General features: G+C 35.3%; 2 protein-coding genes across 2 annotated transcripts; one reads left to right on the top strand and one right to left on the bottom strand.

The window, feature by feature from the left end:
• Nucleotides 1-460: 460 nt before the first annotated feature.
• On the bottom strand, nt 461-1,403 carry LOC148920498 (uncharacterized). The gene is made up of 2 exons (XM_089044644.1): nt 1,302-1,403; nt 461-865 (listed from the first exon to the last, which is right to left on the bottom strand). Exons 1-2 carry the CDS (start codon nt 1,401-1,403, stop codon nt 461-463), a joined length of 507 nt encoding a protein of 168 aa, XP_088900770.1.
• A 6,746-nt stretch (nt 1,404-8,149) lies between these two features.
• Nucleotides 8,150-13,821, top strand: LOC103322300 (hydroxyacylglutathione hydrolase 2, mitochondrial). The gene is made up of 8 exons (XM_008224204.2): nt 8,150-8,326; nt 9,111-9,296; nt 10,112-10,315; nt 11,034-11,157; nt 11,845-11,945; nt 12,721-12,795; nt 12,891-12,989; nt 13,564-13,821. The coding sequence occupies exons 1-8, from the start codon at nt 8,273-8,275 to the stop codon at nt 13,708-13,710; spliced, it is 990 nt and encodes a 329-aa protein (XP_008222426.1). The 5' UTR covers nt 8,150-8,272; the 3' UTR covers nt 13,711-13,821.
• The last annotated feature ends 1,561 nt before the right edge of the window (nt 13,822-15,382 follow it).

The raw sequence follows: 15,382 nt of genomic DNA, 5'->3' as shown, positions 1-15,382 counted from the left end.
TGACCTAAAATGATGAGGAATAATGCCTCAACTATTGGTATATCTCCAACTTCTTTCAAATCATATGTACCTATAAGTGTCTCTAACAATTTTGTAAAGACATGTTTTTCCATCCTAAATTGTTCATAGCACCTTATCTTGTGACCATTTAAAACATCCATGACCCATTTATTGGTTAGCTTGTCACATAATTTGTCTTGTGACCATTTAAATTTTTCATGGCTTGTCACATAAATTGTTCATGGCACCTTATCTTGTGACCATTTAAAACATCCGTAACCAAGACTAAATTTAAACTTTCTTACTCCTAAGCCACATAATTTGTCGGTTGGTTTGCCTCAATGCAACAAACATCTCTCTATTCTTTCTTTCAGTCAAGACATATGCAGCTTTCACGAAAACCTCATCATCCTCAACAATTTCATGTATGCCTTCTACAACTTGCATCACTTCTTCAATGCTACGTACAACCAAGCATGTCGTTATTTCTAGAACTTCGATTTGCTACTGATTCTAAAATATAATATAATCGCTTTATCACCTTCTCCCCAACTGTAGGTTTCTTACCATCCCTTTTTCTTTTCGGTGCTTTATCTTGTTGGAAAGTTTCAGTATTAGGAGAAGTATCAACATCATCGATATTATCAAGCCCATCATTATACTCCAGACCATTCTCCAAGCTATAGTCACCATCTTCATTACTATTTTCAGTTTGACGAGGTAGTACATTCTCAATATCATGTACAAAACCTTGTGATGTTGCCCAAGCTCCATCACTCGTGACATCAATATCCCTAAATAAAATATCTAATTGATCAGCATATTTCAATCCACATGTTCGAAATTTTGATGCTTCAGGATTCTCCTACAATAATATCAACTTAAATGAATAAGTTCTTACAAAACTATGTATATTAGCTTCAAGTGGGAGAAATATATTTGCCCTTATTTCTTATGAAGGAACGTTCGGCTCCTGTAGGGGAGCCTCACTCTCTTGCAGATTTGTCTTCACAGGATCGACTCTTCTTCTCATGGACTCAAAAAGTGGGCGGAGCTCAATTGTATGACAAGAAATTCACCTTCACTTTTTATGTCCCACCATTCATTACTAGCATTGTTGGTTTTCTTCACAGGATCACATCCTAGACCAGTCTATTTTCCAACCAATGATGTCCACAATTGCCATTCTTTCTTAAGTCCAGTCCATTTGTTCTTGAGTTGCTTTTGAGAGTAGGTCCTTTGAGTCAACTCACTAAATTTCCTTACAACATTTTTCCATCCTTTCTTACTAAAATGGTCACCTGATCGTTTCCATCTATTGTCTCAACACAAATTTTGATAAATGCATCAAAAGCCTCATCATCCCAATAGCCTTTCCTTGTTTCTTGCTTTCTTCTCCACATTCATCTTGTGATGACTTATCCATATTATTAGACATTATTCTATTAAGAACATTGTACAATGAACACAAATTAAATGAAAACTTAAGCAAGTTGCACATGCCTTGCAAAACATAAATGACAACTACGTGACGAGACAAGAAACATTTTGTTACTAGAGTAAAACAAGAAAAAATGATCAACTATGTTATTCATGCATGCAATTGTAGTTTCATTATTGAAAGAAGAAAAAAAAGATTCATAATACATAGTTTTTTTTGTGATCAAATCTAAACTCATAAAACCAAAATAGGAGGGAAAATATGTAAAAGCAAGGTCATGAAACTCAACCCGTTACAACAATACAAATATAGAGACCAGAGAAGAGAAGTTCAAACTAAACCGAATAGGTTTGAAACATGAGGGCATATTGTGTGAGTGGGCAACTTTGGCAATAAACAATTTGGCTTATGGCTATCACCAAACCAATTAACATATCAATGATAAGAGTAATATGAGAATAAATCTTGGGAAGAAATAGAAACATTCACAACAACTGAACAAAGAGAAACAATCAAATTCTGGTTCACCATCAACAGAAAAAGTGAAAGGCTTATCTTTGAAGAAAATAATATAGTTCACACTTATATCTATAAACCATAGTCTAAAATATCGATAATATCGATGAAATATTGAGGATATTATAGTTTTTTAGGATCACGGATATTTCGTGACGTATCCATGTACATATCGTATAAATATCGATAATATCGATGTCGATAATTTCACTCACACTTCAGCAATATTTTGTCATAATATCGCTATAATATCGTTATAATATCAATGCAATAAAAAAAAAAAAAGAAGGAGGGGGGGTGACACAAAGCACACAAGCAAAGGGGATACAAACCCTTGCCATTTCACTTCTCCAACGCATTAACCACCATGATGCTTATGTTTTTGTGATAATATGCTAAAATATGTATATTTATATTGTTTTGTTTTGAACTATTTTTGCAAGAATCAGATTTTCACATGTGAGTCTTTAACCTTTCCTTTTGGGATGGAATCGAGCGGCTCATAGAAAGAATCCAAGACCCAATCTTCAAATGATTTTGCTTATGGACAACGTCAACCAATCTCGGATCCATATGAGTGACATGTTAACAATTACATGCAAAACTACTTTGAGGATTTATCATTTGATGACTACTATTCGCAATACACTTACTCTACACATAGAGATGATGAAGATAGTGAAAATTTTGAACCTCATAGGAACTCTATGTGGTACTAAGTCACTCATGTATATTACCATGTAATGTATAAAGTGTAAAATATTATAGTAAATCATTATATATAAATAATTATGGTGTATTAATCTTCTTTCATTAATTACTACATATTTTCTACACTCATAGTGTTTGTCAGTTCGCTACATAATTGTGGGTGCTTTTTCGCTTCCAAAGCTTGACGAATTGGCTTGGGCTGCTGTAAAGAGAGGATGGATAAAGTTGCTCCTGTGCATGCATTTAAGAATCAGGCCCCAAGAGTGCTTCGAAAGGTTCTTGAAGCCTTAGGAAGCACCTTGGTTTCCTTCACCAACAAAACCATTAGTTACTTATAGATAAATATTATGGCTTGGCATGAGAAGCTTGTGGCATGGGAGCTGAGCATTCGTGAGTTTAGCATGAGAGAGAGAAGGCTTGGGTTTCCTATGAGAAACAGAGGCTCGAAGTAAGGGGAAGAGAGAGTTTTTGGGAGAATTTGTTGAGGGGAGAGAGGAAGAGATGAGGGAAGAAAAGTGGGTGGTTTGAGCAATTTTCCGGCAGCTTGACGAAAGCTTCGTCAGGCTTTGGAATGGCCTGCTAAAAGAGAAGATGGGAAAAGAAGTAGGAATAGGGCTCGAAATTGAAGGGTTCTAGGGATGAGAGGTGATGCTTGCTTTCTCTGGATGAGGTTGCTTGCCTTTAATGAGTTCTTTTGTTGGGTAGAAGGTACCTCTTTTTATAGGCGCTGGAAGCTCCTTTTTCCCGAGAAACCCTAGCTAGTTCTTCCCAAATCAGCCAGGTCTCCCCCTTAATCTCTCTTATCTTCTTTGATTCATCCTTATTTTGTGAAATCCTTCTCAATCCAAATAGAGACAAGATTTTTTGAGGCTCTAGAGCCTTCCCGCAGCTGTCCCTGCGACCATCTCCTGTTTTGAGCTACCCTTTCTCCTTCTTTTCTCCTTCATTTTATTGCAAGAGCTAGTGGGAGAAATGAATGGGTAATGGCACTGGTTTGAAGGGTGTTTTGCTCAAGTATCCTTTGGTTTTTTGGATGGCCTGTGTTGGGATTTGTCTTTGGCCATGTGCTGGAGATTCCCAATAGCCTACACAAGTCTTTATCCCTTGGTTTTATGTCATGGTTTTGTCTCTAGCCATGTGTTGGAGACTTTCGTATTTTTCTAATGGGCTAGTTTACTAAGGGGATGAGCCAACCTTCTAGAGTGATGGACTATTTTTTACTAAGGTGATGGGCCAATTTTCTAAGGTAATGAGCTACCTTTTTCTCTCTTTCATGCTTACCCACATATTTGGGCTCAAGAAATGGGTTAGAGTTTTGGGGCTCCCAAGCAGCCCAAAACTTCTACTTCTTGGCCCATCAATAGGCCTCGTGAATGTTTGTAACCATTCTTTTGGAGCAATGAATGTCCCTAAACCCTAAACCCTAAACCCTAAACTCTAAACCCTTCCTGAAAAAGCATTTGGGAGTGCTTCCTGAAAAAACACCTAGGAGTGCTTCCTGAAGAAGCACATGGCAGGTGCTTCTCCATAAAGCACTTCAATGGCCCAGAAGAACTTCTAAACTTTTCTGCCTAGTGCTTTTGAATCTCACCCAAAGTGCTTCTACAATTTTTGCTAAACACCATCTTTAAAAGATAGAAGTGGTTTTACCCGTTTAGAAATGCTTTTCGCTGCTCCAAAAAAATTCCCAAAAGAGCTAATAGTTTGATAACTGCCTTTTCTTTTGTTTTTATCTTTGATCTTTTTTGGGTCTTTTTCATTTTCTAAAATGCTACTCCAATATCTAGCTATAGGAACATCTTAAATTGTCTTTGTTCCTTCCTTGTCTCAACCATGCTTGCAAAGAATCGGTAATTAATAATGATAATGGTGTACAATTTGGTTCAGTCCTTTGAAAATATGGTTTTGCCAAAATGATGCTGTTAAGCACAAAAAAAGATGAACTCACGCGTGCCAAGAATCTAGTATTTTATACATATTTTGTTAACAAGGCTTTTTGAGAGGGATGGTCCCTCCAACTCGATTAGTTTCGCTTGTTCCTCAACTCCACTTCTTCTAGTACCGTTGGTCTTGCCATCTTAATCTGTTATATTTTCCATCAAATCCAGGGATACAATGGTCACCTTGATGCATATGTATACTGAAGTTCTCCTCCTCCACAATCTATTACCACAACAACATACTAGGATTTGAAATCATTTTAGGTAAGATATACAAGTCAATGTACCAATATTTTCAGGGTCAACATCTTTATCATCATTATTCAACATGTACTGCTCTACTCGTAGTGTTTAAATAGCTGATTTGTAGCGACCTTCGTAGCATCTCAAATTCATTATATGACTATCATCGCATAAGTATTAAATCGCGGTCGTTATATGACTGTTGCGTAAGCTATATTGTCGTCGGATTGAAACAATATTTTTTAAAAATGAGAAGAAAAAAAACTAAAATTAGGTGCTGCTTCTCAAAGAAAACAAACCCTAAACCTTAAATTACCAAAATGTTTACACAAATCCATGAAATTGAAGGCCATAGTTTGAGGTTTCAAGTCAATAGGGGTTGCTTCTCCTCTGTGTTATATGACTTGGGTTCCCACTTGAGCAAGATTTTCAGCAAGCACATGTGTTTATTCATAATTTTTTTCCCCGTTTGTGGTTGTATGTTTTGGGCAATTTCATAATTGAATCTTTGGTAACTTCAGAAATTATTATGTATATTTAGTTATTTAGTTGAATTTGGTTATGGGTTAATTATTCGAATAAGTTCATTTATATTAGGGTTTTTATCACAAATTGTTCTTGAGGTTTGTGAAATTATCGTCTTTGGTCCTTCATTTTTTTTTTTGGCATTATTGGTCCTTTATGTTACACCTTACACATCAATTTGATCCATGCTGTTAGATTCTGTTAAAATTTCTGTTAAATTGATGACATGGCACATATGTAGTGCCCACATGTCCAATGAGATAATGCCAAGTGGACCTAAATAAAAAAATTATTTTTTTAAAATAGTTTAAAATTTAAAATCTAAAAAAAATTAGAAATAAAGAAAAGAAAAGAAAACTGCAACTCTCCCCCTCCTCCCCGCTTCCGTTCTCCTCCCCTCCCTCTTCTCTCTGCTCTCAGCCTCTCTCTCTCTCTCTCTCTCTCTCTCTCATCCCCTCCCCAACCCATTCCCCAACTCCTTCCTCCTCCTCAATGAACAACCCGAGATCCATCGGCCCCAACCCCTACAAACCATCTTCGACGGCACCTTCGACCTAGTCCTCATTCCACTCCACCCTCAATTACCCACTCCCCAAGCCCAATGAATGATGAAATACAAATGCAGATTCATTGGAGTTTTTCCTTTCTATAATTAATTAGGGATTTGGCTTTTGTTTCTATGCATTTTTTTTTTCCATCCAGAGTTTGTGAGAACTCTTGTGGTGATGGGGTGCAATGATGGCTAGGTAAGGAAAAGGGATCTGAAAGAAAAGAAAAAAAAAAACAGAGGGGCGAGGCACCCAAATCGTATTCCATATTTTTTTTGAGAGAGAGAGAGAGCAAAGGAAGAGGGAGGGGGAGGGGAAAGGCTGGAAGTTGCATACTTTAAAAAAATATTATGAATTTTTTAAAATAATTTTTTTTAATTCAAATTTATGTGGCACAATGCCATTGAAAATATGGGCTTTGCTTAAATTCCACATCATCAATTTAACATAATATTTGACGGTACCTGACAATAAGACCATTTTGATGTGTAAGGTGTAACATAAAGGACCAACAATGTCACAAAAAAAAAAAAAGATCAAAGGCAATAATTTCGCAAACCTTAGGGATCATTTGTGATAAAAACCCTTATTAAATTATTCAATAGAAGTGGTTTGTTGGTAATTTAGAGGAGAATGTTGATAATTTGACATTTTATTGCTTGAATATTATTATGATTGAATGATAATTAGACTTTTTGATTTCCTATATTAGGTATTATTATTTTAAGCTATAATATTTCTAGTCCAAATAGCTTATGCGACAACGTGTCGATACTCAAGCTACGTTATAGCTTACGTAATTTACCAATTCTGAAGACCAACACCGAATCGTCCAAAAGTTTCATAGCCCATACACCGAGAAATTGACTCGGTTTAGTTGGTTTTTGGGTGAGATGAAATCAGTGGGTGTGAGAAACGAAGAGAGAGAAGTCGGTGAGGTGGATCTAGATCTCGCCATGTAGTGGTGGCAACGAGTTGAGGCAGAGTAGAGGAGAAAAAGAACAAGAGAAAAGAAGATGGCGAGTAAAGTGAGAAGATCGAGATAGTGTGACCACTATGGTTTCCATTTTGAATATAAATAGAGAAGAGAGAGAGAGAGAAGTACAATGCAGTTGCTAGGGTTTTGAAGAGATATGGTGGGCTAATTCTATTTTGAATGATTGTAGAGCTACAATCATAAAAGACCCTTTCTATTTAAACCCCGCAGTTGTCTTTGTTCACTCCATATTCTAAGTTCACCCTAACTTTTAATTCAAATTTTCACAATTTCTAAGAAAAACCCACTTCCAAAACTATTCATAAATACACAACCAGCAGAAAAAAAAAAAAAAAACTCATCAACCTCACACCCCGCTATCTTGCCCCTCTAAGTCCTATAGCTAGAGCTACGATTTTATTACACATATAGAAAAATAATATGTTTCAAGTAGTCGAGTTGGGAGTCAAAGAAACTAGAACAAGACTCATATACTCTTTCATAGGTAAGCCGTACTTTTATGCACAAGTCCAGTTTTATCTTTAATTTGGCAAACAAACTAAAGAAAACTGATTTTTTTTACAAATAAAAAACAGAGTATTTTTTTGGGGTTTCAGACTTTCAGTTTTATTGCTATTTCTTTATGCTTGTGACTCTTCCAAGTTTCAAATTTTCCTCTCTTTATTTGCTTTATAGGGAAATTCAACCCCCCAGAGATTTTTATTACATAGATAGAAAAATAATATGAAGATCTTTATTTACTTTCCTCTCTTTATTTGCTTTAGGGAGAAATTCAACCCCCAAAGATTTATGTATTAGGGTGAAGAAAGAAAAATGTAAGGTTTAAAAAGGAAAAACTCATCATAAAATAATAATAATAATAATAATGTGGATGCAAGGGACTTTGCCCTTCCTTGTGGCGGGGCCATTGCGATCTCAGACACAGCTAGTGTCACCACAGAGGGAATTAAATTGGAAATTAATTAATTTAAACGCGTCCTGCCCGCGCATGTGGTGGTAGTACCTTTGCTGGTGTAGTGGTGGGGATCGACGATGGATGGAGAAAGCAACCAAACGTTTCGTTTTCAACAATAAAATAAAATAAAAAATCTCATCTCATAAAGAAAAAAAATTAAAATAAAATCTCATCTCATCTCATCTCATAGAGAAAAATAAAAGTACATTAAATTAACTAAAAAACAAAAAATAAAAAGGAAATTGAGTGCTCAACTGCCAAAGGTGCCAACCCACACCCACAGGCCCAAAGCAAGCACACACCTCTTTCTCTCTCTCTCTCTCTAGAAAAAAGAGAAAGGGAGGAGAGTGAATCTCATTTGTTGAAGAAGAAAAAGGGTGAGTGAGAGTGTGAGGGATGCAGATGATCTCCAAGGCCTCTTGTGCCATGGCCTCCTTCCCTTGCTCTAAGGTTTCTACCTTCACTCCCCTCTCTCTCTGCTTTTCCTTTCTGACTTTCCCCTCTGTCAAGTTTTATTTTATTTTTGTTCATTTCTCTGGTAAATTGTGGTCTCGTTTGTTCCAATTTTTATATATATTAATACTCATATTTTTTGGAAATGAAAATGGACCATTTTCTAGTATTCTTCTATATCATATATCATATATATGTATGTATTTCTGTATCTGTTTATCTTTGTATTTCTTCTTTTTCCTCTTATTGTTAGGGCTTATAGTGACCGTTCTGTTTTCTGTTCCTCTTTTCTTTCTGAAGTCCAAATTTTTCAACACAGAAATGTGATTGTGGGCAGCAGGGACAAAACCAGATATGACTTGGTCGGCAAATGCGTTTTTCAGTTTTGTACTTTTTGCTAAATCTATTTTGGGATGTTTTGTTTATTTTGAAGTCTAGCGGCAGAGTATTGCAAATGGTTTTGTAAAAGTTAGAGCCCGCTTTTAGTAAACTGATAAGAATGTCTCGTTTTTTTTTAAGTAAGGAAGATGTGAATGCCAAATTTGGTACTCTTGTACAAATTCATGCGTCATCTAGGAAAATGGGTTTTGCTCTTTTGTGAATTTCTTTTGTAATTTTGGCCCCAAATCTATTTATATGTGGAGGGAAACCTTCGAAGTTTTCTGTTTGTTGTGTTTTTTCTTTTACCCATTTGAGAAGGGCCGGAAGTGGCTTTTTCTTGCTGATTTGTAGATAATAATCTTTCTGCTATTTTGAATTTGAAACTTTTTTCATATGTTAGGGGAGGAGTGGACTCTGTGTATGGCCTGGCATGAGACAGCTTTGCCTTCGAAAAGGCCTTTTGTATGGATTCATGCAATTATTGTCTACACCATTAAAAACTCTGCGTGGAGGAGCTAGTCGTTCGCTTAGAGTCGCTAAATTTTGCAGTGTTGTTAATATGTCACCTTCATTACATATTGAATTGGTGAGTAGATCTCTCTATTCTTCTGCATTTGAATTATAAATGTCTTGGATGATTATCTTCATAGTATTTCTGGGTGACAAACCAGTTTTAAGGATAAAAATTCTGATGGTTGAATCGAAACATCAGTTTTTGGATTGAAGTATTGATGAAAATATAAATTTTGATGGAAACAACAGTAAAATTTTGATGAAAAGATAATACTGGTGGCACATATATGATCCTGAAACTTGACTAATTTGTAAAATCTTCTTAATTTCACTTAGCCAAACATTCTAATGGGTAATTTTTAAATGTTTTTGCTCTCTTACATAGCATACAGCATGAAAGATTTATTTTTTACCCAACCCTTTAGCTAGGTGTCCTATAGCCATTTGTTTGTTAACGGCGTGTGCCCTTTTCTGTAAGCTCACTCATTTTACCTATCCATCACAAATAAACTTTTGAAAATTTCTCAATTGTTGACATGGACAGTAAAAATTAAAATCATCGACATCTCAGCAGCCTTGCCAAGATGTCTGATATTTTGCCACCTCTTATCAGGAGCAGTGGCTTTAGAAAATGGAAATTGCAGCAGGTTCACCTGCACTGAAACTGGGCCATTTATTTATTTTTATTTTCCCTCCTCTACTCTTGTGTGGGTGTGCTTCTAAAGTTAATGTGTTTGTATACACACATAAGTTGTACGTAGTCATGCTTTTAGTCAGCCAAACTTATTATTAAACTCAACTAATACTTTTATATATGTTCAGTTTTTCCAACTTGCATTGCATGTATCTACTTTGTTGTTGAAGTTGCATATATCTTTTCATTCTCAGGTACCATGTCTTAGAGACAACTATGCATATCTTTTACATGATGTGGACACTGGCACTGTTGGTGTTGTTGATCCTTCTGAAGCCGTACCTATTATAGATGCTTTGAGTAAGAAAAACCGAAATCTGACATACATACTGAACACTCATCATCATCATGATCATACTGGTGGTAATGCTGAGTTAAAAGCAAGGTACGGTGCAAAGGTATGGTAGCATTAACTTGCTTTTTCAGTCCGGATATCATTTTTTCCCCATTTCCCAAATCATGTCTTAGTTCTCGGACTTTCTGATGGACAGTAAATCTCAATTGTAGCGAGTATTTAAAGTCTGGCAGCATTCTTTTTTCAGAATTTCAGAGTTTCAATCTGAAAGTATGTTTTGGCTTGATATATGCCAGGTTCTTTAATTTGGTACCACTGTTGACTTAGATGCCCTTAGGAACTGCAAATCAAGAAAACATCACATTGGGAATAAAACATTACACCTGAAATCTTTACTCTGAAATGGTACTGGTTATAATGTTGGGTAGTGACACAGGTGGGAGAATGCTTGACATAGTGCATTAACATGTTTACATGTCAGATTAAACAAACACATAATTCATTTAATATTTGATTGATGTAATTCTTCTATTTTCTCTTGGGTGATAGCACTTCTCAAAACATGAGAATTATAGAATACAGTTGTACAACATAGCACAGTTGTTATTTTCATCTTTTCTTTTTTTAAGCAAGCGTAGTACAGTAGTAAATGTTACAGAACTTGCAAGAATCTGGCATAGAAGTTTAAAACTGCCGTTTTGAATTTATTTATTTTTCTCTTTTTGTTTGACAGTTGTTGCATATTTTACGGAATACTTTTTCTTCTATGAAGTTGTTTTGGCTCACAACTTTTTCTGCGTGTTTCCTGTTGTTTTTTGAAGGTGATTGGTTCAGGAATAGACAAGGATAGAATTCCTGGCATTGACATTGTTTTGAACGATGGAGATAAGTGGATGTTTGCTGGCCATGAGGTGCATGTTATGGAGACTCCTGGTCATACTAGAGGTCATAATTTATTACTTGATTACATTCTAAAAGTTCCTTGACATTTCCTGATAAACACCCTTTTTCGCCCAAAAATTCTGCTAAATTATGATAATTTGTGCTGCATTTGGACCCTCGTCGCTGAATAATTTAATTTCTTAGTGTGTAATTGTTGGTGTTTAACTAGACTAACAAACTATTCAGTGAAGCACATGTTACACCCTTCCTTCTATAATATTTCTTCCTCATATATTGTTTACTTTTTTTTCGTTGGTACTGCATTTTTACTGGCTAATTTATCTCCTCAAGCACAATTCGCATACCTAATCCTATGAAATCTAATCTAATAAATTTTTTTTCGAATCTGATTTTATTGTTTCTTTACAAATCACATTATACATTCGTATATTTCTTCTGTATATGAGCAGCACCATGTTGATGCTTTTTTTAATTTTTTGTTTTTGTTTTTGAAAAAGCTTAATCTCAAGTTTAGAATATATGTGATCATGGTTAGCACCTCTGCTGGCACCTTTCTAAGCATATTGTGATATTTTCAATTTATGTAAACATGGTGGCCTAGAAGTTATGTCCATCCATTTCAAAGTAACTTCATAGATCTAGTTCCAAATGTCATTACATTTACAGATGATTCACCATCCCTTGTTTTTCTTATTTCTAATCTTAGTTCTTGGTCTTTGTTGCAAGCAGGTCACATTAGCTTCTACTTTCCTGGATCAGGAGCAATTTTTACAGGAGACACTTTGTTCAGCTTATCATGTGGCAAGTTGTTTGAAGGAACACCTGAGCAGGTGATTTTTAGCCTACACCTTTTGACATCTTCTTGTTCAATGGTTTGAGTCTTTTGTAAACTTGATGCTCTGATCAGGTATTGCATTTTTTACTTTTAAGTTGATATCATACTGTCAATGTCTTGGTCTGACAAACTGGTTGTATGTACCTGTTTGATTCTGAAGAGTGTTAATTAGAGTTGATAAATTTGATCAAACCTACCAGGGAACGATTATGTTTAATGCATGGACTTATAAGATTAACAGCGGTAAGTTTTTCATAAGAATAATTATTGTATATGGAAACAGTAATATATCTGAGGTCCAATACAATTATTGTTTGGAAAGACAATAATAATTATCTTTTACAAATATGGGAGGCCTTTGTGATAACCCTGTTTGAAGTTTTATCCAAAAGGTGAAATTGTTTTTCCTATGGATTTTTGCCGTGAATGCTTTGGAACAAAAATGTTAGTTTAATTTCTTCTCCAATCATTAAAAGAAAAGTGCTCGTATTCTTTATAAATACCTGGATATGTTGCATCGTGTTCTTGGTTTAATTCTCATCGTTATGATTAAAGTGAACCTTTGCAATAATGAGAGGTCAAAGCAATGGTTTTTACTAAGGTTAATAGGTGAAGGTGCCCCCAAAGATTTATAAGCACTGATGCTGCCTTTGCCAAAGCAATAGTTATCTTGCTAGGACTCGCTTGAAGAAATTGATGAATTTTTCTTCTATTTTTTTTTTCTCTGGTTTTCATTTATATGCTGAAACAGTTGATTTTTTATGTTACAGATGCAATCTTCCCTTTCAAAGATCATGTCTTTGCCAGATGATACAGATATATACTGTGGTCATGAGTATACATTGGTTAGTCACGTCATCCTTTCACTTTCTTTTTGTAGCCACAGAAATTTTCAAAGCTCAAAACAAGGCCCTGACTAATAGACAATCATTTTTGACAGAGTAACTCAAAGTTTGCCTTGTCTATAGAACCTGAGAATGAGGCACTTAAGTCCTATGCGGCACATGTCACCCATCTTCGCAACAAGGGCATGCCTACGGTAAACTTAAGGACTTCCTTTTTTTGAACTAGTATAATCTTTTGAGAGAAATTTTGGAATGTTGGAATGTTGAACTTCCTATTTTATTTGGGTTAGGATTTCTGTTTTAGCAAGGGATTTTTTTCCTGTTATCTCTAGGTTTTAGTTTGCTATAAATACCCCATATAGTTCTTTAAAATTCAGATTTGGATATTGAATAAACCCTCTGTTAAAACTCACTGATTCCTGTATTTTCTTCTCGGTTCTCGGTTCTCTGATTTCTGTCCTTTCTTTCTCCCCTTCGATCTATCTTTTCTTCTCCTCGACCCCTATATTCTTCTAAGTTCTACTGTTTCAAGTGTTTAATCATACCCCTAGGGGCTGTGCTACATCAGTGTGACTTTGCATCTGGATGCTTGGAAAACCTTGCAACTGACAAATAATACTACTTTGTAATGCCTTGCCAATAAGCATGCCAATGCCTAATCAGGCAGTGAACATATACGTCTAGAATTCATAGTATTGCTCTGTTCATACTTTCCATGCCCTTTATATGATTTGCCCAAGTGATGTCAACTCTTTTGCGGTGTATCAGGTTCCAACCACATTAAAACTGGAAAAGGCGTGCAATCCTTTTCTTCGCACTTCAAGCATAGAGATTCGGCAATCATTGAATATTCCAGCCACTGCAAATGATGCAGAAGCCTTGGGTGTCATACGCCAGGCAAAGGATACTTTTTGATACTTATCAGGCCCTTGTTGCTTTCTTTCTTTGTATAGTAAGATTGTGATAGCCCATCCATTTTGTGAAATAATTACTTACTAAGATATATATGCATTTGTTGTTCATATATCATCAAGAGTTTTCAGTTCTTTGGGTTGATTCTCACTTGCTGAAAAAGAAAATGTGAGTGATATGAAATTGATACCTTGGAAGTTGGAAACTACCAATGCATTTTTCTAAGATTGATTGGAAAGGTTAGGAGTTCAAAATTCAACATTCATTGAGATTTTTATCCATTTCATTACTCAAATAATTTTGCCTTGAAGGTGAGGGAACACTGTTCAAATGGTTGTACTGAAGAGCCACAAAAAATTAGCTTTATAGACATATCAAGTTTTTTGTTTGATTGAATATTCTGTGTTCTTTATGAAGGTTGTGAAAGAAAATTTTTATTTTTATTTTTATTTTTGTTGAGGAAATTGTAGATTTTTTTTTTCTCGTTTGAGTAACACTAGTGCAATCTCCTCATAATGTAATCCATCTAAACTTGGAAGGAAAACAGAGTACTAGAAAAAAGGGGGTAGCATATATCAAAAGGAAAATTGAAAAATGGCAAATTGAAAATGAGAGTCCAAAGTTTAGTTTTTACATATTAACCCCTATGTAAGTCCCCCCCAACTTTGGGATGAGTAGCCTCCCCTCCCCCTAAACTTATTTTCACCTTGTGAAAAAGACATTCCAACGTATATTTCACACCACTTAATCTCACTTAGAAGTTGGGTTACAACAAAAGTATTACAATAACTTAGAGACCCTCGACATTAGGCTAGGACAGTGAACCTGCTAGATTCTTGCATTCTAGTTCGAGCCCATAAAGTATTCTAAGACCTTTAATTTATATTTTCTTTTTCCTTCAATATTTTCCCAACAAGAAAATAGCCTTGGAATTCCCAAAAATAAAAGGTGTTTGGTTGGAATATGAAGGATTTTGAGTGATTGGTGGAGATTTGGTTGGAGAAAGTAACACCGGTGGTTTAGTTGGAATTCCCTTCTCTATTTCTTGTGATTTTACTTTGCTTTTTCATGGTTTGTGTTGTTTTGTGCAAGTTGGGATTGGTTCACCGAAACACCACCTTCCCAGTAGCTTCAATTTTTTATACGCCAAGTAAAACTGACTCCACTTTATTATCATCATGAAGTTGACTGAGGACCTTCATCACCTAATCTTTACTTTCTATCCCAATTATTGGTCTGCTCTAGCTCTTTATGGCACCTACTAAGCCAGCACTCAACCCAATTTTTTCAACCCACACAATAATCGGTGTGTTTGGATTGAAAATAAACATGAAATTTGAACATAACTCAAAATTTCGCAATTGGAGTTGGTAATTCCCTTGTTTGGGTTAATAAGCAAAGACACTTATAATTTCCATGTGAAAAAATAATAATTGAAATTCAGAATCAAAAGTCTCAAGTTTAAAATTTTTAAAATTTAATATTACAATCTATATTTGAGAGGGGTACCAATTTCTAAATGAGTGGTGTAACATCCCATCCCGCTTTTAGTTTTAATTTTCAGAATTTTAAAGTGAAAGGACGGTTTTACCCTTAGGATTTCTAAGTGGTTTTTTAGGATTCATTTATTATTCGGGAACTGGTTTTGGAAATTTTCATCATTTCCATTGCATAA

The sequence above is a fragment of the Prunus mume genome, linkage group LG2 (assembly GCF_029339155.1).
Source record: "Prunus mume cultivar Tortuosa linkage group LG2, ASM2933915v1, whole genome shotgun sequence".
Classification (NCBI taxonomy): domain Eukaryota; kingdom Viridiplantae; phylum Streptophyta; class Magnoliopsida; order Rosales; family Rosaceae; genus Prunus; species Prunus mume.
This window is presented reverse-complemented; position numbering and strand designations above follow the sequence as displayed.

Bases quoted from the DNA above. Each gene is read 5' to 3' on its own strand.
- LOC103322300 (XM_008224204.2), top strand. From the start codon at position 8,273: ATGCAGATGATCTCCAAGGCCTCTTGTGCCATGGCCTCCTTCCCTTGC. The intron at 8,327-9,110 runs GTTTCTACCTTC...TTCATATGTTAG, and splicing joins CCTCCTTCCCTTGCTCTAAG to GGGAGGAGTGGACTCTGTGT. The intron at 11,158-11,844 runs GTCATAATTTAT...TGTTGCAAGCAG, and splicing joins GACTCCTGGTCATACTAGAG to GTCACATTAGCTTCTACTTT.
- LOC148920498 (XM_089044644.1), bottom strand. From the start codon at position 1,403: ATGTGGAGAAGAAAGCAAGAAACAAGGAAAGGCTATTGGGATGATGAG. The intron at 866-1,301 runs GTGACCATTTTA...ATATTATTGTAG, and splicing joins CAATAGATGGAAACGATCAG to GAGAATCCTGAAGCATCAAA.